Consider the following 24,684-nt stretch of genomic DNA (forward strand, 5'->3'; position numbering starts at 1 on the left):
AATAGGGTGCCTGTGAGTCTCGCTCACGTTATACTGCCCGGGTTGTTATTATCATCTATAGGTTGCACCTTTTAAATTGGATTTGTTAAGGGTCCTTCGCCGCACTGCATAAGGTGACCTGATGTTCATTATATGTCGGCAGCTCTCAGAATTGGTGGGGTCTGGGGACCGTCAGTGTTCCTTGGGGGGGGGGGGGGGCTCTAGTGGTGCCTGAGCAAAACAAGGACTATTTCACTGTTTTCTCACTCATTATTCCACTAGAGGTTACTGTAGCAAAGCGAGAGAGGTGTACAAGTGACTTTTCTGATCATAGGTTTCACTCCCTCCATACCTCTATACCCACCTTTCCACACACATACAGTGTGGAATGGTTTCAATTGGCAGACAAAAAGAAGCACAAACAACATTCTAAATGTACTACATTTGATATTTTGGCAGCTATATTGATACTAGCGAACATTGCGACAGAAAGTCATCTTGGATGTTTATGTTGTCAAGTTCCCTAGCCACGCAATTCCATTGAAACTATCTATAGACGGCACTAAGTCATGTCTAACAGCAAATATCTTCTCAGATGGAGGTCCCTGCAACTAAATATGATCAAATGGGGGTCTGCTGCATAATGTGTATCAATTTGGGAGTCCTTGACATGCAAATGTTTGAGAGGCTCTATTATTCATGTTCTATTACTTTTTGTTGGCTTTAGTGCTGATGGTGTCTGATTAAACCTAGAGTGTGTGTGTGTGTGTGTGTGTGTGTGTGTGTGTGTGTGTGTGTGTGTGTGTGTGTGTGTGTGTGTGTGTGTGTGTGTGTGTGTGTGTGTGTGTGTGTGTGTGTGTGTGTGTGTGTGTGTGTGTGTGTGTGTGTGTGTGTGTGTGTGTGTGTGTGTGTGTGTGTGTGTGTGTGTGTGTGTGTGCGTGCGTGCGTGCGTGCGTGCGTGTGTGTGTGCGTGCGGGTTTGGCAACAGGAACCGTATCCGTCAGTACCCAGCGCTGGTCAACTGCACCACCATGGACTGGTTCTGTGAGTGGCCCAGGGATGCCCTGCTAGAGGTGGCAGAGAGGTACCTGGACGGACTGGTCCTGGGTCCTGCGGAGGGGGTGAGATGCACACACACACACACACACACACACACATATACACACCACACATATATACACACAAAACATGGTCTTTTCCCATTTGGAAAATGATTATGCAATGCAGCAAAGAAAGAGCCTGGGACTGGTGGTCCCTAGGAGTCCAGGCGGTCAGACTCATGATTTTGGAGGAGGAACGAATTAGACAAACACAGAACAACAACACAAAATACACAGAAACATGTAACAGTAAAACCCTAACCCCCCCCCCCCCCCCCGCCCTACTATTCTATCGTCAAAACCACCCCCCTCCCCCATTACATCTATCGTTTATGCCCCCACCCCTTCTAATACACACATTGATCCGTCAACCATAGTGGTTGGCTTCTCATGTTTACCATCTATTTTAATCTCGCTAGTCCCCCACTAAGGACAGACCCCCCTTTTTTGTTCCCACTGGATTCATGGATTCCCGTTTCAGTTCCCCACCTTTCCAATATGTATTAAACCCCCCCATTAGTCTTGAAGTATCGCCGTGCAATCTCCATTATATTCTTCAGGTAAAAGTAAATCAAATAAATTGAATAAGATAAATCGATCATATCACCATATATCCATTAGGCACATTGTTGGATTCAACAGCCCTCCTATATAAAAATTGCCAGAAACAAAAACAAAAACCAAGGTACCGGCCTACACTCGTAATCGCATAAAAATAAGCATAAAATAACTACAGCACAGCCATAACTGCAGCCAGGGGTGTAGCTCCAGATTCTGGGCCCCATGAAAGAATGTATTTGTAGGCCCCCAGTGAATGCGAGCGCGCGTAAGCGCGCGGGCAGAATTTTTTTTGGCCATTTTTTTATTGATGCAAACGCATAATATGGTTTTTACCTATACATTCGGATCAGCAGTTCTGCACCTGCACTGTTGGTGGGTGAGCCTAGTAAAGGATGTCGCATTGCGTTCATCTTCAATGAATGGACCAATGCAATAGTCTACCAAAGCCCCCCTCTCTCTATATATATCTCACACACACACACACACACACTTCAGAAACAAACATAGTATCAATGAGAGCATCAATAATACACCGGAGTGATGTCTAGAATCATCCTAAGCTACCCCCCCCCAGCTACGCCCCTGACTGCAGCCGTAACTGTGGCCCACATCAAACGTTGGCTAACTGCCAGAACAAAAAAGGAAAAAAGAAACAAAGTTTCATGTCCGGTGGGACCACATCTTAGCTAATAAAGATAAATATTGATTTTGCAGCAATAACACATGAAACACAGTCATTCCAATCTCTAACAACTACATTCCCCGTCAATAGTTTATAGTCTCGACGTCTGTGCGTCAAATCGACTCACACCGGCCGCAATACTTTAGTCAAATCCTGCACATGCCCAGTCAGGGCGAAAGACAGGCCAGCCTATATGGGAAATTGTGGCCTATGCACACGATGTTAGCTTAGCTTGATGCGACGAATCACAAGAATAGGAAAAAAAAACAATAAACATAAGGCCAGCTTAGCCTGTCACGACAGCACACAGTGTCACTACAGTGACACTACACTTACTTGTTGTGTCCACTTGTTCACATGTCCCATTAGCTTGAATGTGCACATGTACTGTAGCAATTAGAAATAGTCCAGCTAGCCTGGCTAAACAAACCCATGCGAGCCTAGTCTGTTAGCATAGCACACTGTCATTACCACACGAGCAGGCACAAAGGCCTCGTGAAGTAGTCACTCCGTGCCAACCCCAGGTACCATCATCTTCTTAACGTATTCTTCTACCACGTCAAGAGTCCAAATCTGCTGGTGCATGTCCTCCTTCAACTTAACCGATGGTCTCGCTGGGTACAACAAAGTTGGTCGTATTCCCAGGTTCCATAGCTTCGGCATCACCTCACGGTACATTCCTCTCTTCGCCATAACGTCAGGCGTAAAAATTCCTAGAAAATAGCAATTTTGCATTCGCCAAGTTGTAATTGACCCCTCCTGGAGCGTGACTATCTTATGATCAGCTCCTTGATGCGTAAACTGTGGAGCCTTGCAATGATGGGTCTCGGGGAACGGCTTGTGGCGGACCTCGCCGGGCCGGTCCTGTAGGCCGTATCACACAGCGGCGGGGTAGCCAGGACGTCCAAGCCCAAAATACACTGCAATAAGTCAGGCATGGAATCGACAAGCTGGCCTCCTTCTGCATCCTCGGGAACTCCCATGATGCGAATATTGGGACGTCTCTCACTGGGACTGTATTTCGCAGACAATAGCTTTCAGTTCGGCCACCTCCGATCGCTTGCTACGCAAGGCCCCATCGAGTGCGTGTATCTTCTCTGCTTGTATGGTCGTCTCTACGGTCAGAGATGTAATCTCATCTGAGTTAGCCTTGGCCATTGAACTGAGCGAGTCCACTTTCTCCATGACTAAATCGGACGCTGCCCTTATTTCCAATGTTATCGTTCGAGCAGAGCTAGCTATTAGCTCCTTAATTAGCTCCACACTGGCTTCGCTCAGCTCCACTGGTGGCGGAGGTGAATTGGCCATTCCCCTAGCTGTAGAGAATTTAGCTGCCATTTCGAGTGCTCAAAAGGGTGTATACTTGATGTATCTAACAAGATAGTATACTATATAAAACAACTAAAATTAAATAAAGAATAATGGGTAAAAGTATGTAAACAGAACGATTATTGGGGAGCTCCCATGATGCCTAGACCACGCCCTTTGGGTATGCACTTTTAGGCAAAGTTTTTGAAAATATGGCTAGGGCTTAAGAGGTTAAAAGCCTCATGAGAAACAGCTGGTCTATCAAACCCCCGAAGGCTAGCAGGTTTAAATGGAGAGAGAGAGGGGGGAGAGAGAAAGAAAAAGATGGTGAGAGAGGGAAAGAGAGAGAGAGAGAAAGGGAGAGAGGGAAAGAGGGAGAGGGCGGAGGATGAGAGGGAGAAAGGGAGAGAGAGGGGGAAGAGAGAGAAAGAGAGGGCGAGAGATAGAGGGAAATGGAGAGGAGAGAGAGAGTGAGAGAGAGAGAGAGAGAGAGAGAGAGAGAGAGAGAGAGAGAGAGAGAGAGAGAGAGAGAGAGAGAGAGAGAGAGAGAGAGATAGAGAGAGAGAGAAAAGAGAGAGAGATAGAGAAAAGAGAGAGATAGAGAAAAGAGAGAGATAGAGAGAGAGAGATAGAGAGAGAGAGATATAGAGAGAGAGAGAGAGAGAGAGAGAGAGAGAGAGAGAGAGAGAGAGAGAGAGAGAGAGAGAGAGAGAGAGAGAGAGAGAGAGAGAGATAGAGAGCTGGGGTTCTCTCTGAAAAGGAGCAGCTAACCTGAACCAGTCCAATAGGAACAAAGTGCTTTTTCACTTTTCCACGTCAGGAACCTTCCATTTTCATGGCCACTGAATAGGACCCGGCTTTAATTACATTCTCAGACCCTCTCTAAGGCCTTGCTTCAAAAGGCTTTATGGCTTTTTCCCCCTATGTAGGATTGATGTAGTTTGAATCCTCTGGCAGTAAAATCGTTGGTTTTCCAGATTTTCTCTGTGGTTTTTAATAATTCAGTATTATGTTTGTAACAAAGAAATCCTGAAAAATAAAACAGTTTAACATATACAAGATGTTAACATGTCAAGAAAGTCTGCTCAAATCTATAATTATCAGTGAATGCATCATATACTGTACTAGCACGGTGGTGTAGTGGTTAACACTGTCGCCTCACAGCAAGAAGGTCCAGGGTTCGAATCCCGCTTGGGGACCAGGTTTCCATGATGCCAGTTACCCAGGTGGGGTATCTCCCAGGCCTTTCTGTGTGGAGTTTGCATGTTCTCCCCGTGCTCGCAAGGGTTTCCCCCCCCGATAAGATAAACCCAATGGAAAAACATGCACAACAACAAGATCGCTAACGCTGTGGCGTCCTTGACGAAGACGGACAGGAGCACTTGGATTGGTCCCCTGGCGCGGCTCACGTGGCGCCTGTCTGCTCCCGGCTGCCCTTGGGGGGGAAGGACGACGGGATGGGTTAATCGCAGATACGCATTGTATGCATGGTTCGCATGTGTGCCAAATGGTGACCTCGGAGCAGGTCCTAAATTATTATTATTATTATTATAGTGCGTTCCTGAAGTTATAATGGCATTGTATCAGTGTTATATAATAATAATAACTTCATTTTATATAGCGCCTTTCATGAAACCCAAGGTCGCTACATAGGGCAATAACAGAGACAAACATGGTAGATAGACACACAACATTAAGTATTGGAACTAGAGGTCAAAGGTCAAGTTAAAGAGGTGAGTTTTGAGGAGATATCATCAATACGTTAGTTTACCAATAGGTTAAAGTGTTATTAGTGCAATTTTAGTATTTGTTTTCATGTTGTTGTGATCGCGAATGTCGTCCATTTTGAAAAAGCTACTTTCTGTAATTGTAGTCATTTGATGCCATTTTGAAGAGGACATCCAGAGCTTTCAATGAGCGTTGGAATAAAAAAAGAATACACTTCCCAAAGGCCTCTAGGTGACTTCAAGCTAATTACTTCTGTATGAATTGTTTTAATATCTCTTATTACTCGGGATAATATACCACAAAACTGAACGTTATTGGCATATATTGGAGCGCAGTTAGTTTGTCTCCCCTATTTTTAGCATTTAGCAACAATTAGATTTGAAATCAGTTTCAAAATGGCTGAACTCTTGCAAGAATAAGAAACCTACTGTACATACAGTAGATTTAATTCTCTGTTCTTCATGCACGCCTGGTGATACTAAATTCAAATTGAACTCGCCCATTTGAAAGATAAGATTTGGCACAATCCATAAATGTGCGAATTGGCTATAATAAGGTCATTTATTGGCCTGCTATTCTATATTCTATAATAATATTTCAAATTGCATTGGTCCGGATGGGAGAATTCAGTACTGTATCTACAAAACCTTCTGTTTAATCATCTTCCCTTTATTAATTTCCTTAGATTTTTTTGTACGCCTGATCTCAAGAAGGTACTGAACGAGCTCAGTGGCAGTTATATTATCGTACTTGGCCATCGCGTCCCGCTCTTAAGCCATTCCGAGATATACCTTATCTCATGTACCTATTGTACACCATCAACGAAAAAACAAATACGCCCATCACCTGCCGGGCCCCGCCCCTATAGAGGCGTACTCTATAAGATACTAGGCATGGTCACCAAACACTCTTCCTCTATATCGTTTCCATCATAACGGTCGCAAGACGCCTTATGTAACTAGTGCTATGAAAAGATTAGAGAAATTGCGTAATGTTGAATGCTTACCGGAGGTTTGCTTACCCCTGGAATCTTCGGGCATGTTTCAGCGACACGTCGGGCCTATTCTGATGTTTCCTCGTCTGGTGGCAGCAGATCAAGGAGCAGCGTGCAAGGTTGGCTATCGAGCCGGCTTGTACACAGGTAGGCCCTGTGTCATCAGGCATTGTTGCCAGTGTTAGTAATGCTAGTTTGTTTTGTTACACAACCATGTTGTGTGTCGGCGCCAGGGGCGGGATGGTTTGGTGAACGTTTCACTGCAGTGGACGGGTTCCGAGCGATCCTGGAAGCGTGCTGCTAAACAACTAATGCTAACGCTGAATGCTAATGCTAATGCTACATGCTAACACTACTGCTACACTGTTCTAATGTATCCGCCGTGGGATGTTACCGCTTTTCCTTCCCCTTGCCCGGTTCATCAATGAAGGTCAGTCGGTAGCTAATGTGGGGGTTTTGCTGAGTCCTATTTTACCATTTTTACGGGTAAATGGGTTGACAACAGGGTGTGCCGTGGCTAGTTAGCCTATAGCCAGGTAGCGTTAATCCTGTGCCCCGGCGGGGTTTGAACGGTGTTCCCACCCGGAAGCCGATGCTTGAGGCTCGGCGGGTGGCAGTAGAGTTATACTACTGCAGGATGGGATTTAGCGGCGGCCCGTGTTGTGGCTCAGCTGACTGTTTTCTGTCCATAGTAGCGTTGAACGCTATGCTATAGTGGGCTACTGTTTTGTTCTGTCTCTCTGCTACGAGAATGTCTGTCTATGCTACAGTTTTCTCTCCTCTCAACCATTCATGCTGACGGTCAATCGGTATCTATTGGGGGAGTAGTGCGGGGGGGCTTTGTTTACCTTCATGGGTAAATGGGCTAAAGTCTGGGGCTGGTGTGCTGTTGTGAATATTATGAATGAATGCGGGACTGGTTCTCTGGTCCGCCTCCCCTTAACGTTGTGTACATGGGCTTGCTCATTCTACAGTATTTTCGTGGTGTTAGTTCTTTTATTCATTTAACCCCTTCATGGTGCACACCACAGTGGAGGTTGCTGTTTGCAACCACCACTGGTTCTCCGTGTTAACATCAGTCCTTTGCTTTTGACATATTGAAACAGTGCCCCGCAAGCTATAACCGCTCAGGGTTCCTCTCTCCGCAGAGGATTTTGGTCTTCTGCTGGAGCGCGGGCGGTATTGTCCTAGGTTCCACACCGCCTCACACCGCGCAGCCAGAAGAAGAGAGAGCACGGCCTCGTCAGCGGCGATGACGAGGCCCTCGACAGGCGGCCATGTTTTCCCCCACCAGAGGTATCCTGGGCGTTGAGTCGACAGGTGTCCACAAGGCCGACAGCCTTGGCAGCTGAGGGATCGGCCATGTTGGATGGGCTCGGCTTGAAAAACAAGCCGTCGCCGTCCTGCCCGCTCTCCGATCACTCCCTCCCCCAACACCAGCGGAAAAAGGGGGTTCTGATTGTTTCCTTTGGCTGCGGGCCGCGTGCCTTCGTTGAAGCGCGGGCGGCCCGACTTTTCGCTTCTCATGGGGACAGGGGCTGACACCCAGTTGATGGCTGAGCCTGGGTCTGTCCGTGAGAATGTTGTGCTGTCAAGCGGCTCCCATACCATATAGTTGGGTCAAGAACCAACATTCTGTGACCATTCTCTGGCTAAGATGTTTTGATGATTGATTTGACTTCTATGGACCTTTTATAAAATATTTAGCCCCCGTGTCCCTCCGAAAAATCCCGGCATTTTTTGTCAGATGGCCAAATCGAAAATATCTGCTGACGCCATCTTGAAAAATTTACTTTTGATCCAGAGCACCTAGAATCATGTATGAATACACTTTTTTGTGTAAGTCAACCATGACGATTCCAATTCTGACATTAGTTTGACTCTATGACATCAATTTAACCCAGAAATCCAAGATGGCCACCATCCAGTAGAGCAAAAATGTAGAAAGAGACAGCAGAGCGAAAATTTTACTTTTGAATGGGAAAGTAAGATTTGGTGTTTGGGCAGGGCTTCAGACTAACAACTTTCCCAATAGCTAGCTAGCTAGCAACAACAACTAGTTAGCTAATATAGTCATTGTAGCCCTGTGTTTGGGGTTTGTTAACCCTTGTGTTGTGTTCGAAAGCTGTTTCTTTCAGGAGTTATTTTGATGATGTTCTGAGCTTGTGCTCAGCCTTCTGTTTCAAAAGGTATCTTGGACCACGCCATCTCGCCATTCCTTGACATGAAGAACTCCTGTTGACCTCGCTCATCCAGGCCTTCCTCTTCAATAGACTGCAAGTGTGTGTGTGTGTGTGCGCATACGTGCGTGTGCACATGTGTGTGTGCGTACGTGCGTGCATGCGTGCACTATCCCTTCATACAATGGGTTTCACGCTGGCTTGAATATGGAGCAGAGGAAGAGCAAGGCTTATTTTCATACATCTTACAATAAACCGCCCAACAAGTCAGTTGTGAATGACATCATGGAGAAGCTGTCTACCATCATCGCAACTAAGCACATGCCCTTCGCCTTCTTAGTGGGAGATCATCCTGTGTACGTCCTCATCACTCTGCTCAACGCCGAGAACCCAAACAAGTACCATGACATTGTACCCTTTCTTGGTCCCTTCCAGTGATGCCACAGATTACTTGTAAAAGTAATATGATTACTGATTACTGATTACTCCTTTAAAAAGTAATCTTAGTTACTTTACTGATTACTTGATTATCAGAGTAACTTAGTTACTTTGAAAGTAACTAGGTTACGAAGTCGTCCCCCCTGCTGCTGCCACAACATAAGAATGACAAAAAAAATTTAGTAAAATGTACTCAATTTGAGTAAAATGTACTAATAGGGCAGGTATGCCTATCTTGCTATCTATAGATCTATAGATTTCACAAAAGATAAATGGTCAATAACACCACATGTAGGCTGATATGTAGCCTACCTTTGAGGCCTGCCCCATTCAGATATGGTTCTACGTTATTATTATTTATTATTGTGTGAATGAATGAATGAATGAATGAATGAATGAATGAATGAATGAATGAATGAATGAATGAATGAATGAAAACTTTATTTAACAGATTGCAGAATGGGTACAATACAGTACGGCTCAATACATACAATTGTTAAGGGGATGCAGACCAGAGAAAGACGTTTGTCTTGTTTCCATCAGGGTCCCCCATTTTCAATTCATATAGACATTTATGACATACACAACATACATGACATTTATGGCATAGGGACATATAGGTATTTAGTACTGATACATTTGTGACATAAGCGGTATTCAAATATACAGTACTGTTACCCCTAGATCCTGACAGAGTATATACATATGATGGGGAGGGGACTGTACTTTAGGAGGGGGTGGGTGGGTGGGAGGGAAATATATATACGGCGGGGAGGGAATATATATACTGCAGTGTTGTCAGTGTGCTACTGACAACCTACATACTGCAGTATGGTGTTCCATGTTCATGGAATAGTGCAATGCAAAATATGTTTAACTCAAAGGTGGAACATACTGTTTGGCTGGTGACAGTGGTGGTGCAGCTCCGAGTCCTGTAGAAGTCGATGGTCGTGCTGTGCAGCTGCTGTATATTCCATATGCGGTAGACAGTATTTTGTTTCCTCCGCAAAGTGAATGTTTTTTTCACCCGGCTTAACAAACGTTAAGTAGACTAGTGAACTTCCAGTGCTGCAAGAAAGCGTTACGAGCGCGAGCTTCTCCCTGCTAGCGCGCAGTTTAGGTCAGGCTGAAAATAACAATAACAGCCGCGCCCACCAGCATGGATCAACACGCGAGGTTACGTGCTCAGACACGCTTTGAAAACGTGACATGTGACGTCACTCCCAAAGAGAAGTAAACAGCTCTAAGCGTATTTTTGACTGTCGAAAACGAAATAAAATACTGTATTCCGCCTGCATTATGAATTTATGATGAGATAGTAACGAAATAGTAATGCACAGCCACCTGGACAAGTAACTGCAATTAGATTACTGGCTTTTAAAGATTAACGCGTTAGATTACCATTTTCGCGGAAAAGTAATCAGATTACAATAACGCGTTACTTAGTAACGCGTTAGTGGCATCACTGGTCCCTTCCATACACAGTGTGTGATGATGAGCGCTATCTACAAGCGCTACAAGGGGAGTGAGCTAGGAGATGTACTTGTGGCAGGAGGAGCTATTGCAGAGGGCTCCATCGACCGTGCACTGAAAGGCAAGCATTACAAGAGGGGGCTGCGTTGCTTGAGGCTCATCTATGAGGCACTCATGAGTCAGCTGGTAAAGGGGAGGCTCATGCCCAACCTGGCTGATGAGACAAGGGAGAACCTTGAGATTCTGAGAGATATGAGTCTCTCCCAAGAACTCCGTGCAGCTGCACATGCGGCACTGGAGGATGATACTGACCTCGAGAGCCTCATCACCAATTTATTCACCCAGGTGGAGGCCAGTGACATGGCGGACTACTGGAGGGACTTCCTGTCTATGACAGATGCACTCATGCAGAATGTGCATGCAGTACATATCTGCAACTTGGATGAGTATGTCAGCTCTCTGCGTGCCATGCTGCCATGGATGGTAGTGTACGACAACAATAGGTATGGAAGGTGGCTGCCTGACTTCTGGGCAATGCTGACAGCTCTCCCTGCTGATCAGGTCGCCTTCCTTCGTACTGACTTCACTCAGTCCATCACAGGCAACCCCTACTCCAACATGGCCTGGGACATGTGGATCGGGTGTACAATGAACAAGGGCAGCAAAATGAAGTCTGGCTGGCTCTCCATCCTCCAGAATGAGAAGCAGCTGCTGGTGCACTCCAGAAATGTGAACAATTTGGCCAAGATCCGGGTGGCTCACAATGCCCTGGCCACACACAAAAAAGCCAAGAGGAAGCACATAGAATGTGGTCCGAAAAGGATGAGAGAAGATGAGCAGCGCGTGCAGGACCTGGTCGCATGCATGCACGAGTTTGATTCCTTCCCATTTGATCCAGCCTCACCCACCCTCCGCACCCTACAGTCAGCCATGCCTGCCTCTGATGAACTCATCGCGGACTTCAACTCAGCCTATGCTGTGGGAGAGGAGAAGTTGACCAGCTTCTTGCAAGACCGAGTGTTCAGTAAGAAAACCTCCCTCCATGCACCTGTCCCTCTGAGCAAACGCTTGACATTTGCCAAGCAGCCCTGCATGGAGAAGCCCGGGGAGGAACTCAAAGCAAGAGCTGCTGAGATGGAGCGGAGTGCTCTCAAGGCAGTGATCGACCTGGTTGAGGTCAGTCAACTTGTGAATCTCTCAGAGTTGCTGGAACATCGTGTTGTCGAGGAATGTGTGGCCTTATTCAACTCCAATGGCACATATAGGAAGACACAGAAGAGCAAGCTCATTCAGAAGCTCTCTCTCCAATCTGTAGATCTGCAAGAACCCTACACCGCTCTTGTCGACATGGGCATGATCTGGAGGATGGCAACCCCATCAGCAGAAGATCGGCAGACACAAGATGGCACCCCATACAAGTGGTTGGACTATGTCCACAAGGTATCATCCATCATCCTTGCCTGCCATGGTGATGCTGACCGTATTTTCTGTGTAAATGACCCGTACGACGCAGCATACTCAACTAAAGATGATGAGCGAGATCTGTGGGTACAAGGTAAGGTACATGTCCCCAACACCTACATTAAGCTGGGCGACCCCTTCCCCTCTGCCAGAGAGTTCAAAACACTGCTGTGTAGCGTCAGCAACAAGGAGCGGCTACAAAAAGTAATATGCAGCTATCTGACTGACCTTGTTGCACAGGGTGTAGATACAGAGATCGTCTACTCTGTTGGCTCCCACTGCACCAACTTGTCAACCCAGCAACCAATGCAGAACTACAGCTTTGACCAGTCTGAGGCTGACACCATCCTCTTCTCTGCTTACACAGTTCTACGTGAGTCAGGCTACAGTGGCCCTGTGGTCATTGATGCAGCCGACACCGATGCCTATGTCATGGCAGCGGTCATCTCTCAACAGCTGCCCGGTATGCTCTGCATCAAGAGAAAGCAGAACACGGTCTTCTGCCGTGGCCTGGTTACTGAGGAGATGGCAGATTGTATTGTGCAGCTACACTGCATTACAGGCTGTGATGCCAATTCAGGCTTCTATGACAAGGGTAAGTCGTCGGTGTATGACAAGGTGGCAAAGAGCCCTATGGCACGACGGCTGCTCTCGCGGTGTGGAGATAGCCTTGACCTTGAGGAGGAGGTGCTAGAGGAGCTGTTCGAGTTCACACAACATGTTATTTATGGCGACAAGAAGAGTAGCACCATGGCTGAGGCCCGTGCCACAAAGTGGAAGAGAATGAAGAACAAATCATTCATCCATCTCCCTCCAGATGCAGATAGCCTATGCCAACACTGCCTCCGTGCCAACTACTTGGCATATCTAGTGCGCCACCCCTCCCTGAAGCGACACCCTTCGCCACTCAGACATGGCTGGGAGCTGGTGGGTGGTCGCTGTCGCCCTGTCCGCCACACACGACCTGCTCTCCCATCACATCTACCTGCACCAGGGCCAGCTGAAGAAAGTGAGGAAGAGGAGAGTGAGGAGGATGATGATGATGAGAAGGGAGATGATGATGTATGGAGGAGGAGGGGTGATTCATTGGAATCTGATGATTCAGAATCTAGTGAGGCAGAATGCTCTGATTCGGACTGATCATGACATGTTTAAAGTGGTTTCATTGTTGGGGCGCTCCAGTAGCACACCACATAGTGTCGCGAAGCGGTCGTCCCGGGTTCGTTTCCCAGTCCCGCGCGACCATTTGCTGCATGTCTTCCCTACCTCTCCTCCCGTTCTCCCTCTCTCCCTCTATCGGTCCTGCGTGGCCAGAAAAAGCTGAAAATGCTATAAAGTTAAAAAAAAAAAGTAAAAAAAAAAAGAAAAAAAGTGGTTTCATTGTTAATCTGTTCAAGTTACAGCTATTTAAGAGAGCGTATTTTGAAGTATAATTAGTTATCTTATCATACTGTACATTCATCAATTATTTTGCTGAGATCCTTATGAAGGTAGTTTGTTTAAAGTACAGCAGTAGGCCTACCATGGTAAAATTGGTTTTGACATTAAAAGTTACATTTTCGCTCTACTATATGGTGGCCATCTTGGATTTCTGGGACAAATTGATGTCATAGAGTCAAACTGATGTCAGAATTGGAATCGTCATGGTTGACTTACACAAAAAAGTGTATTCATACATGATTCTAGGTGCTCTGGATCAAAAGTTAATTTTTCAAGATGGCGTCAGCAGGTATTTTGGATTTGGCCACCTGACAAAAAATGCCGGGATTTTTCGGAGGGACACAGGGGCTAAATATTTTATAAAAGGTCCATAGAAGTCAAATCAATCATCAAAACATCTTAGCCAGAGAATGGTCACAGAATGTTGGTTCTTGACCCAACTAATAAGCTGTGTTGGTTGAGCCTGGTGTTATGTCTGTCAACTATAAGTGTTGTCAGCAGGGGGGCTCGAAACCTTTTGAGGCACACAGTGCGGGCTTCCCCGGCCTCGCCTTCACCAGGCCAGGTATCATGTTGGTGCCTCCCACTCCTGAAAGATTGGCAGTGGTCTCGCAGGCACGCGTGATTTGGGTGGTAGTAATATCACTGCAGGGCTACGGTGTGTAGGAACCCATGGGGTCCTCACGCCTTGCATGTCCGGCTGCAGAACAACTCCTCAGCATGTTCTGGAGGGGTGTTCAGTGGGGGGGGCTTTTGTCACCTAGATTGATGTCAGCTTCCCCCGTATCAAACCGGCCCTTTCTGTCGGGGTCCCCCCCTTGGGTGCGATTGCCTCGTGGGTAGTCTCAGGTTCCGACCCGACTCCACGGAACGCTCTGCTCGCAAGGGTCCAGGGTTGGCTACGCACAGCGGGTGGGACCGGACCGAATATCTACAGTTCCTGGCGGACCTGCGCCACATGGCGGCGGGTGCGTTGGGAGTGTCATCACATATGACTACGGCAGTACCATATGTCGAGGTGGATGGAGAGAACGCTGAGGCGGGGACTTGTGTTTACACAACCCCACCCGTTTTCAGGTTTGGTACAGACCCTATTGTCAGGGTCACCAGCAGTGACAGCTCTGGTCAACGAATTTTCAGAAAATAGGGCTCCGGGCTTAAGAGGTTAACCTGTTAAGCCCTATTTTCTGAAAAGCCGCCTAAAAATACATACCTAAGTAAATGGAAGATTGCTCCACTTCTACAAGGTCCATTTGCATGTTCTTGGTATCTAGGGACATCTATGGACCTCAGTGAATGTATTCCGAGTGTCAGAAATAGTGTGTCTGTTACTAGGCTTGAGGAAATTGTGAAGAAACAAAGGAGAGAATATGAATTATGATTTACGTTACCACCAGATCTCCGAAGACGTTATGTGTGTGGCTTTAACTGGGTGGTGCAATTTGCGCCCGGGCCGGTGTGAATTGGGAGTGTTTTTGGATGAGGCTCATTTTCATAGAAAAAAGGGGAACATGTTCCGCCCATATCACCTCAATTAAATACGCGATAATTGCACCGGAGCGCAATGCTGATGTAATGTAGTCACCACCTCATGTCACCCGTTGCGCCTCCTTTGTGAACAGCACACTATGTTTCAAAGCAATTTGCGCCGGGCTTAGCGTCAGAAAAATCGCGGACTCCCTTTGTGAGTTCTCCTCTGTGTTTCCCCTCGTCTCCTCCCGTCTCAGATGCAGACCAAGGTGGCCAGTGTCTTCGTGGCCGTGCACCAGTCGGTGGCCCGCTTCTCCCTAAGGCTGCAGGTGGAGATGAAGAGACACAACTACGTCACCCCCACCAACTACCTGGAGCTTGTGTCTGGATACAAGAAGTACGCCCCTCCTCAGCCCCTCCTCAGCCCCTCCTCTCAGCCCCTCCTCTCAGCCCCTCCTCTCAGCCCCTCCTCTCAGCCCCTCCTCCGCACCCCCTCCTATCAGCCCCTCCTCAGCTCCTCCTCTCAGCCCCTCCTTAGCCCCTCCTTAGCCCCTCCTCTCAGCCCCTCCTCAGCCCCTCCTCTCAGCCCCTCTTTAGCCCCTCTTCTCAGCCCCTCCTTAGCCCCACCTCCTCTCAGCCCCTCCTCTCAGCCCCTCCTCTCAGCCCCTCCTTAGCTCCTCCTCTCAGCCCCTCCTCTCAGCCCCTCCTCCTCTCAGCCCCTCCTCTCAGCCCCTCCTCCTCTCAGCCCCTCCTTAGCTCCTCCTCTCAGCCCCTCCTCTCAGCTCCTCCTCTCAGCCCCTCCTCTCAGCCCCTCCTCATCACCCCCTCATATCAGCCCCTCCTCTCAGCCCCTCCTCCTCACCCCCTCCTCTCAGCTCCTCCTCTCAGCTCCTCCTCTCAGCCCCTCCTCCTCTCAGCTCCTCCTCCTCTCAGCACCTCCTCCTCTCAGCACCTCCTCCTCTCAGCTCCTCCTCCTCTCAGCTCCTCCTCTCAGCACCTCCTCCTCTCAGCTCATCCTCCTCTCAGCTCCTCCTCCTCTCAGCTCCTCCTCCTCTCAGCTCCTCCTCTCAGCTCCTCCTCTCAGCTCCTCCTCCTCTCAGCTCCTCCTCCTCTCAGCTCCTCCTCTCAGCTCCTCCTCCTCTCAGCTCCTCCTCCTCTCAGCTCCTCCTCTCAGCTTCTCCTCCTCTCAGCTCCTCCTCTCAGCTCCTCTCAGCCCCTCCTCCTCTCAGCTCCTCCTCTCAGCTCCTCCTCTCAGCTCCTCCTCCTCTCAGCTCCTCCTCCTCTCAGCCCCTCCTCTCAGCTCCTCCTCTCAGCACCTCCTCCTCTCAGCTCCTCCTCCTCTCAGCTCCTCCTCCTCTCAGCTCCTCCTCTCAGCTCCTCCTCCTCTCAGCTCCTCCTTTCAGCTCCTCCTCCTCTCAGCTCCTCCTCCTCTCAGCTCCTCCTCTCAGCTCCTCCTCTCAGCTCCTCCTCTCAGCACCTCCTCCTCTCACCTCCTCCTCTCAGCTCCTCCTCTCAGCTCCTCCTCCTCTCAGCTCCTCCTCCTCTCAGCTCCTCCTCCTCTCAGCTCCTCCTCTCAGCTCCTCCTCCTCTCAGCTCCTCCTCCTCTCAGCTCCTCCTCTCAGCTCCTCCTCTCAGCTCCTCCTCTCAGCTCCTCCTCCTCTCAGCCCCTCCTCTCAGCTCCTCCTCTCAGCTCCTCCTCCTATCAGCTCCTCCTCTCAGCTCCTCCTCCTCTCAGCTCCTCCTCCTCTCAGCTCCTCCTCTCAGCTCCTCCTCTCAGCTCCTCCTCCTCTCAGCTCCTCCTCTCAGCTCCTCCTCCTCTCAGCTCCTCCTCCTCTCAGCTCCTCCTCTCAGCTCCTCCTCTCAGCTCCTCCTCTCAGCTCCTCCTCCTCTCAGCCCCTCCTCTCAGCTCCTCCTCTCAGCTCCTCCTCCTATCAGCTCCTCCTCTCAGCTCCTCCTCCTCTCAGCTCCTCCTCCTCTCAGCTCCTCCTCTCAGCTCCTCCTCTCAGCTCCTCCTCCTCTCAGCTCCTCCTCTCAGCCCCTCCTCCTCTCAGCTCCTCCTCCTCGCAGCCCCTCCTCCTCTCAGCTCCTCCTCCTCTCAGCTCCTCCTCCTCTCAGCCCCACCCCCTCTGTATGATCCATGATGAACCATAGAACCATATAAGAACATAAAGCTTAGGTTTTCAGAGTAACAATGTATTTAACGTTATCATATAAAGATAGTAAGAGTGTTGTGTTCATTCATAGTTAAAGACAGTAGAGGTTGAGTACTTTATCATCTAAAGATGGCAAGTTAGTATTGTGTTCATTCATAGTTGAAGACAGTAGAGGTTGAGTACTTTATTATCTAAAGATGGTAAGTTAGAGTGTTGTGTTCATTCATAGTTAAAGACAGTAGAGGTTGAGTACTTTATTATCTGAAGATGGTAAGTTAGTATTGTGTTCGTTCATAGTTAAAGACAGTAGAGGTTGAGTACTTTATCATCTAAAGATGGTAAGTTAGAGTGTTGTGTTCATTCATATGTAGCAGGGTGGATTATCCCTGCTTCGTGGGAACTGTGGTGCACGGTCACTAGGTAGCGAGACACAGTAGCACTCTGGCCAGCTGCACCTCCGTCTTTGGGGTCCGGAGCGTCAACTGGAGGCTGGCAGTGGAAGTGTATGAGGCCCAGGATTTACAAACCTGGTCCGGTACTCTGGTCTTCCTCCCTCTCTCTTGGGCAGTCAGCAGTACTCCCCAACACACCCTCACCCTCCACAATTGTCTCCTTAGCCCCCCCACACCTAATGACTGGATGGTAAAGAAATAACTTGGTTCCCCCCGCAAGCAGTACCCTCCCTCAGTAACACCAGAAACCTTACAGTGGGAAATGGAAGGTTGAATAGGAAGGGGTTAATAATGGATATATTACCCGCATCAAAGGGTTAGGGTTAGGGTTAGGCTCAATAAAAGACACACACACACAGTGCTCCCGTTCTGGATGAGTGTTATTGTAACGTGGCCTAGTTACAACAATGCTACGTCTGGTGATTATTGCACCATGGGTATCAACACACAATGATTACACTGGCATAAATCAATTATATAATTACACCCAGGCACCAAGTACTCTCACGGTACCCAGACTAAGTGCTGCCCACGTCTGGGCTGAACACAGTATCTACCTTCTCTAAGGATTACATATACTGCTCCAGGTCGGTAATATAGGGAAGGAAGGGGGAACATAGGGGAGGAAAATAGAAGGATTCACTGAACGGGAAATATTATGAAACACACACCTTATCACGCTCAAAGAAAAGGAATGAAACAAAAGAGTGAGCCCACAAAATACCAGTAAAGTCCTATCTTAATGCCGGCATATATTGTTCGGGGTACCCCTATGGAATGGTAGTAGCAACGTTACTTTCGCCCGCAGGCTGCACCACACTGTGTACTGTATAATAAATCGGGAGCATCAATGCTCATTTGTACTCATCCGAAATGGCCGCCTCGCCACTCCACTGTTGTCCGGGAGGCAAGATGGCGTCGAACGCTCTCGGCGAGGATGTTAGCAGGCGGAGCTGGGCAGAGAGGCAGCGCCGGCTGAGAGCGTGTGCTGAGCGATGACGACCCCTGCTGGATGGGAGGAACTCCCGTAAGCTGCAGGCAGCCTGGTGCAGGTCTGATTGAAGTCAGCCGGAGCAGGCTGAATGCAGGCAGCCGGGTGCAGGTCTGGTCGAAGTCAGCCGGAGCAGACTGGTTGTTGGCCCTAAAGATGATAAGTTAGAGTGTTGTGTTCATTCATAGTTAAAGACAGTAGAGGTTGAGTACTTTATTATCTAAAGATGATAAGTTAGAGTGTTGTGTTCATTCATAGTTAAAGACAGTAGAGGTTGAGTAGTTTCTTGTGATATATCACGTCCACGCTCCAAGTGATTTGGATTGAGTTTATAACTGCAAATACGTGAGTTGTCCAAAACATTTCAAAACTGAGTTATATGGTTCTCTAGTGCAAGGGTTCATTTGATTCTGTATAATTTTGGAGAGGGGTGGGAGTGACATATATATATATATATATATATATATATATATATATATATATATATATATATATATATATATATATATTGAAATAGCTGGGTGTTGCCTCCTCCTCAGTAGATGTATCAGTTGGTTAGGTCTTAGTCAACCAAGGCTTTGTTAGTTGCTTAGTAGATCATTATGCTTTTTCCCATGCTGAATGAGTTATTTCCTGAATATATTATAAGGACATAACCACTAGATTTAAAGAGGTCCTCCTGCATTATTGTTTGTGGGAAAAACTCAAATTCTACAGATTTTGTTGATGAAATCAAGTAATAAAATAATCGACACATAACAATGGACTGAGTATTTCCTCAGCGGAGCACCAGCCCGAGCAGATATCCACATGAATATGTTACACGAGGACACGGTGGAGTGAGAAACACATCCTTCTTTGGTAAACAAGCCTCTCTAGACTGTACTCAGTCACTCTACTGTCCACCTGTCTTCAGCCCCGCCTGCCTGCCTGGCTGACTGACTGTCTGTCCCTCTGTGTTCAGCCTTCATTCACTCACACACACTTCACTGCAAGCACTCCATCACACATCCGCTGTGTGTGTGTGTGTGTGTGTGTGTGTGTGTGTGTGTGTGTGTGTGTGTGTGTGTGTGTGTGTGTGTGTGTGTGTGTGTGTGTGTGTGTGTGTGTGTGTGTGTGCACCCTACGTGTACGTGCGTCTGACGTGGTGTGTGTGTGTGTGCACCCTACGTGTACGTGTGTCTGACGTGGTGTGTGTACGTGCGTCTGACGTGGTGTGTGTGTGTGTGCACCCTACGTGTACGTGTGTCTGACGTGGTGTGTGTACGTGCGTCTGACGTGGTGTGTGTGTGTGTGCACCCTACGTGTACGTGTGTCTGACGTGGTGTGTGTACGTGCGTCTGACGTGGTGTGTGTCTCCGCGCAGGTTGCTGGATGAGAAGCGCGTCGAGCTTGGGGAGCAGGTGAGCAAGCTGCGTAGCGGCCTGGCCAAGATCGACGACACGCGCGCCAAGGTGGAGATCATGTCTGTGGAGCTGGAGGAGGCCAAGATCAACCTGGCGCAGGTCCAGAAGGAGTGCGAGGACTACCTGGTGGTGATCGTGAAGCAGAAGATAGAGGCGGACGCACAGCAGAAGGTAGGGAGGGAGGGAGGGAGGGAGGGAGGGAGGGAGGGAGGGAGGGAGGGAGGGAGGGAGGGAGGGAGGGGAGTACCTGGTGGTCATCGTGAAGCAGAAGATAGAGGCGGACGCACAGCAGACGGTAGGGTTCAGGGATGGTTTTTTTATGAGGGGCGTGACTCTGGCTTGTAGGTGGGGACCACCCCCGAGTTGAGTGAGGAGTTGAATGGAATGGGAGGATGTCTGGTGCTATGGTCTGGAGGAGTGGGGAAGGTAGCCGGTCCAGCTGGCATGTAGTCGGACGGTTCGACGTTACCAGTGTCAGGGTCTCGGCTTCTGTAATGGGAGAGAAATATGACAGAGTGAAGGATGAGGTTCTCGATTCAGCATTTGGAATGGGTGGGGGTTGGGAGAAGGAGCTGCGGATGTTCTCCACTTTTTCCTCAAAGAAGATCGCAAAGTCTTCGGCAGAGAAAGATGAGGGAGGGGGGGGTGGGGGGGGAGTGAGGAGGGAGGACATGGTAGCATGCAGTTTGCGAAGATTCTTGGCAGAGGCCTCGATCCTATGGTGAAAGAAAGAAGCTTTGGCATTAGTAATGGTTTTGGAGAATGTTAACAAGAGGTTGTGATATGTGTCGATGTCAGCAGTGAGGCGTGACTTTCTATACTTCCTTTCAGCTGCTAGATAGTTCCCCTTTCATAAACAAAGCCGTGTGATCACACAGGTCAGCCTTTTATTGGACAAATCTTGAATCCTAATGAACATATGTGAACCAAAATAATCATTTGATCTCCACTTGGGTTAGCACTAGGGATGTCCCGATCCGATCACGTGATTGGGATCGGGGCCGATCACGTGATTTTCCGAAGATCGGGATCGACAAAAAAAATAATAATAATAATCTGTTTTTTTTTTCTTTTTTTTTTTCAACAAACATGACCATGTTCACGTCTTAAACTCATACTGAGGCCTTAGTTTTGGTTTTAAATTGCATATCATCATTCATTTATTTATTGTCACACAGAGCAGAAGAATTTTGCCAAAACAAACCAATAGTATCCAGCTGCAGAACGGCAGACAAGCCACACTCTAAGACCCAAATAAAATAATTTTTTTAATATTTTTTTTTAATCCCAATTTCTCACATTACATTCACCCTGAATGTTGACGTTATCCAGGTGAAAAGTTAACTTCATTCAAGCGAGGCATTGCAATCCTTGACATAAATCATTTGATGTATAATTAAATCAAAGGAAATGCGTTTGGGTCTGAGAGTGTGACTGGTCTGCCGTTCTGCAGCTGGATACTATTGGTTTGTTTTGGCAATTTTTTTTTTTTTTTTATCTGATATATCGGTAGATACTCAAAATCACATGATCGGGATCGGATCGGGAGCAAAAAAAATGTGATCGGGGACATCCCTAGTTAGCACAAATGTTATGAAATGCTATATGTTTCACAGTTCACTGTAGGTGATTAATTATGCACCACTGTCTACACTCCTGTCACCTGAATCATGCATGCAGATATTTGTTTAGTGTCACAACATCATTTGGCCAATTTGAACTTACCAGCAGTGAAAATAATAACCTTACAATGGTGAAAAAAGTGCACATTTGGAAATATATGGACCGTGCAACAGTAACTGCCCCGTCAGCCTTAGTAAATACATATATATATATATATTTGTTCAGGTGTTTTTTCTGCTTGTGGCCCGACTGCTTTAACACCTAAAAAGAAATGGCTTCAGGGTTTCAGGGTTTGGAAGTGGGCCGGGTCCGCCGCAAACAGATGGACCAGGGTGTGGTTGTTTGGTGCAGCGGACACAGGTGTGTTCACGCCAACCCAAATGAAGCACACATACAGTAGTAGGTTCAACCAGAATCAACGAGGGCAAGTGTGAAAGTGCCCTGAAGGATGTTTTGAAGGTTTCAATTAAACAGCAAGTGTTTAGGCAGGTCTGGGAAGCATAGACATGTGGTCTTTTTCTAAGATTTAACAAGTTTGGGTACAACACTAAAAGTCTGGGTACGAATGAATCAAGAGGAGCAGGAATAGTAAAGAGTACTTCAGACTAATATGAATGTGACTGCAGGTGAACGGCAAGATTTCAGGTGAACGGTACCTTCTTAACATTGGATAGGACTGCAGTGTGGTGATCTCATATCAAATACAAGTTGTGTGTGTGTGTGTGCGTGTTGGTGTGTGCGTGTGTGTGTGTGTGTGTGTGTGTGTGTGTGGGGTGTGTGTGTGTGTGTGTGTGTGTGTGTGTGTGTGTGTGTGTGTGTGTGTGTGTGTGTGTGTGTGTGTGTGTGGTGTGTGTGTGTGTGTGTGTGTGTGTGTGTGTGTGTGTAGGTTGTGAGTGCAGACAGTGAGAAGATCGGGGCAGAAGAGGTGAAGTGTAAGGATCTGGCTGAGAACGCTCAGAGAGAGCTGGACGAGGCCGTACCGGCCCTGGAGGAGGCTAGGAAGGTAGACGGCTCTCTCTCTCTGTCTCTCTCTCTGTCTATCTCTGTATCTGTCTCTCTCTCTCTCTCTCTCTCTCTCTCTCTCTCTCTCTCTCTCTCTCTCTCTCTCTCCTCTCTCTCTCTCTCTGTCTCTCTCTCTCTGTCTCTCTCTCTATCTCTGTCTTTGTCTGTCTCTCTCTCTCTTCTCTCTCTCTCTCTCTCTCTCTCTCTCTCTCTCTCTCTCTCTCTCTCTCTCTCTCTCTCTCTCTCTCTCTCTCTCTCTCTCTCTCTCTCTCTCTCTCTCTCTCTCTCTCTCTCTCTCTCCTCTCTCTCTCTGTCTATCTCTGTCTTTGTCTGTCTCTCGCTATATATCTCTCTCTCCGTCTCTCTCTCTGTCTCTCTCTGTCTCTCTCTATATCTCTCTCTGTCTCTCTATCTTTCTCTCTCTCTCTCTGTCTCTCTCTCTCTGTCTGTCTCTCTCTCTCTTGCTATAACTCTGTCTGTCCTGTCTGTCTGTCTATCTGCCTGTATGTCTGTCTGTCTGTATGTCTGTCTGTCCTGTATGTCTGTCTGTCTGTCTGGCTGTGTCTTTTCTGTCTGTCTGTAAAGGGTCTGTAAATCGGTCTGTCTGTCTGTCTGTCTTTCTGTGTGTCTGTGGTTGTAACTCTATATGTCTGTCTGCCTGTGCTTGTGTACAGCCGTGTTGGTGGTTCTGCCTGAATCTGTTTGTCTCCGACAGTCCTCGGTTGATTTGTCTATTTCGTTTTCTGCCTCCATGTCTGTCAGTGGATAAGTGCGTGTGTGTGAACTGTATGCGTTTCGTGTTGTGCGTTCTTTAGCCGTGTAATCGCCTGCATGTTTGACCCAATTTGTCGTTTGTTTGTTTATGTCACGTGTAGAACAGATGTTGGTCTGAAGTCAGTGGTATTCCTCACTGTTAATCTGTACATGGTTTATATTTTGGAGGATAACGTGTCTCTGATTTGCCCTCGACCAGGCTCTGGAGTCCCTGAACAAGAAGGACATGACGGAGATGAAGTCGTTCGCACCCGCCCGCCAGCGCTGGTGGAGACCGTCATGCAGGCCGTCATGATCCTGCTGGACCACGAGCCCACCTGGGCCGAGGCCAAGAGGCAGCTGGGTGAGAGAGGGGAGAGAGGGAGTGTTAAGACAATGTCTACATTTATGTTTGTTTCATATTATATATTATTTATATTATATATATACAATGTGGGAATGGCAAGATGGCCGCCAACCCTGAGCTGCTGTGATGAGAGTTGATTGCTGCAGGGGGTAATGAGCAGCAATGCAATTCAGGTGTGAATGCCATCTTGGGGTGGAATAGGCAGAGGAAAAAAAGAATTGCAGTGAAAGGACTAGTTTCCTTCAGTGGGAGAAGAATGCCATTTAGAATTAGAAAAGAGGGAACCAAGTGAAAGAATCACTCCAGAGACGCCATTGGTTTTCAAGCTACTTCTGCTACTTCTGATGATGCAACACATGATGATGTGTTGGACCAAAAAGTAATTAAAAACTGCAATATCGAAGTTGAGTTGTCCCAGCGTCCTCTGTTGAGATTCAAGCCGTTTTCAAGTTTGGGCAGCACTGGTACCAAAGGGGGAAAAAAACCACATAACTTGACAGGGAGAGAGGGAGAGAGCCCACCTGGGCCGAGGCCAAGAGGCAGCTGGGTGAGAGAGGGAGAGAGGGAGAGAGGGAGAGGTAGAGCCCACCTGGGCCTGAGGCCAAGCGGCAGCTGGGTGAGAGAGGGAGAGGGAGAGAGGGAGAGAGGGAGAGAGCCCACCTGGGCCGAGGCCAAGAGGCTGCTGGGTGAGAGAGGGAGAGAGGGAGAGGTCAGAGCCCACCTGGGCCGAGGCCAAGCGGCAGCTGGGTGAGAGAGGGGAGAGAGGGAGAGAGCCCACCTGGGCCGAGGCCAAGCGGCAGCTGGGTGAGAGAGGAGAGAGAGGAGAGAGGGAGAGAGCCCACCTGGGCTGAGGCCAAGAGGCAGCTGGGTGAGAGAGGGAGAGAGGGAGAGAGGGAGAGAGGAGAGAGCCCACCTGGGCCGAGGCCAAGAGGCAGCTGGGTGAGAGAGGGAGAGAGGGAGAGAGGGAGAGAGCCCACCTGGCCGAGGCCAAGAGGCAGCTGGGTGAGAGAGGGAGAGAGAGAGAGAGAGAGAGAGGAGAGAGACAGGAGCGAGAGAAGAGTCAGCTAGGGTGAGACGAGGGAGAGAGAGAGGAGAGAGAGCAGAGAGAGAGAGAGAGATGAGA

General features: G+C 48.1%; 1 protein-coding gene across 1 annotated transcript in view; it reads left to right on the plus strand.

The window, feature by feature from the left end:
- Positions 1–24,684, plus strand: part of dnah2 (dynein, axonemal, heavy chain 2) — a gene marked incomplete at both ends in the record, with an annotated part of 509,699 nt that overhangs the window by 296,597 nt on the left and 188,418 nt on the right. The window contains 2 exon segments of the mRNA XM_084326360.1: positions 968–1,100; positions 15,072–15,211. Coding sequence (XP_084182486.1) covers positions 968–1,100; positions 15,072–15,211 — 273 coding nt within the window.

This window comes from Notolepis coatsorum (genome assembly GCF_963971535.1).
Source record: "Notolepis coatsorum genome assembly, chromosome: 1".
In the NCBI taxonomy this organism is placed as follows: Eukaryota; Metazoa; Chordata; class Actinopteri; order Aulopiformes; family Paralepididae; genus Notolepis; species Notolepis coatsorum.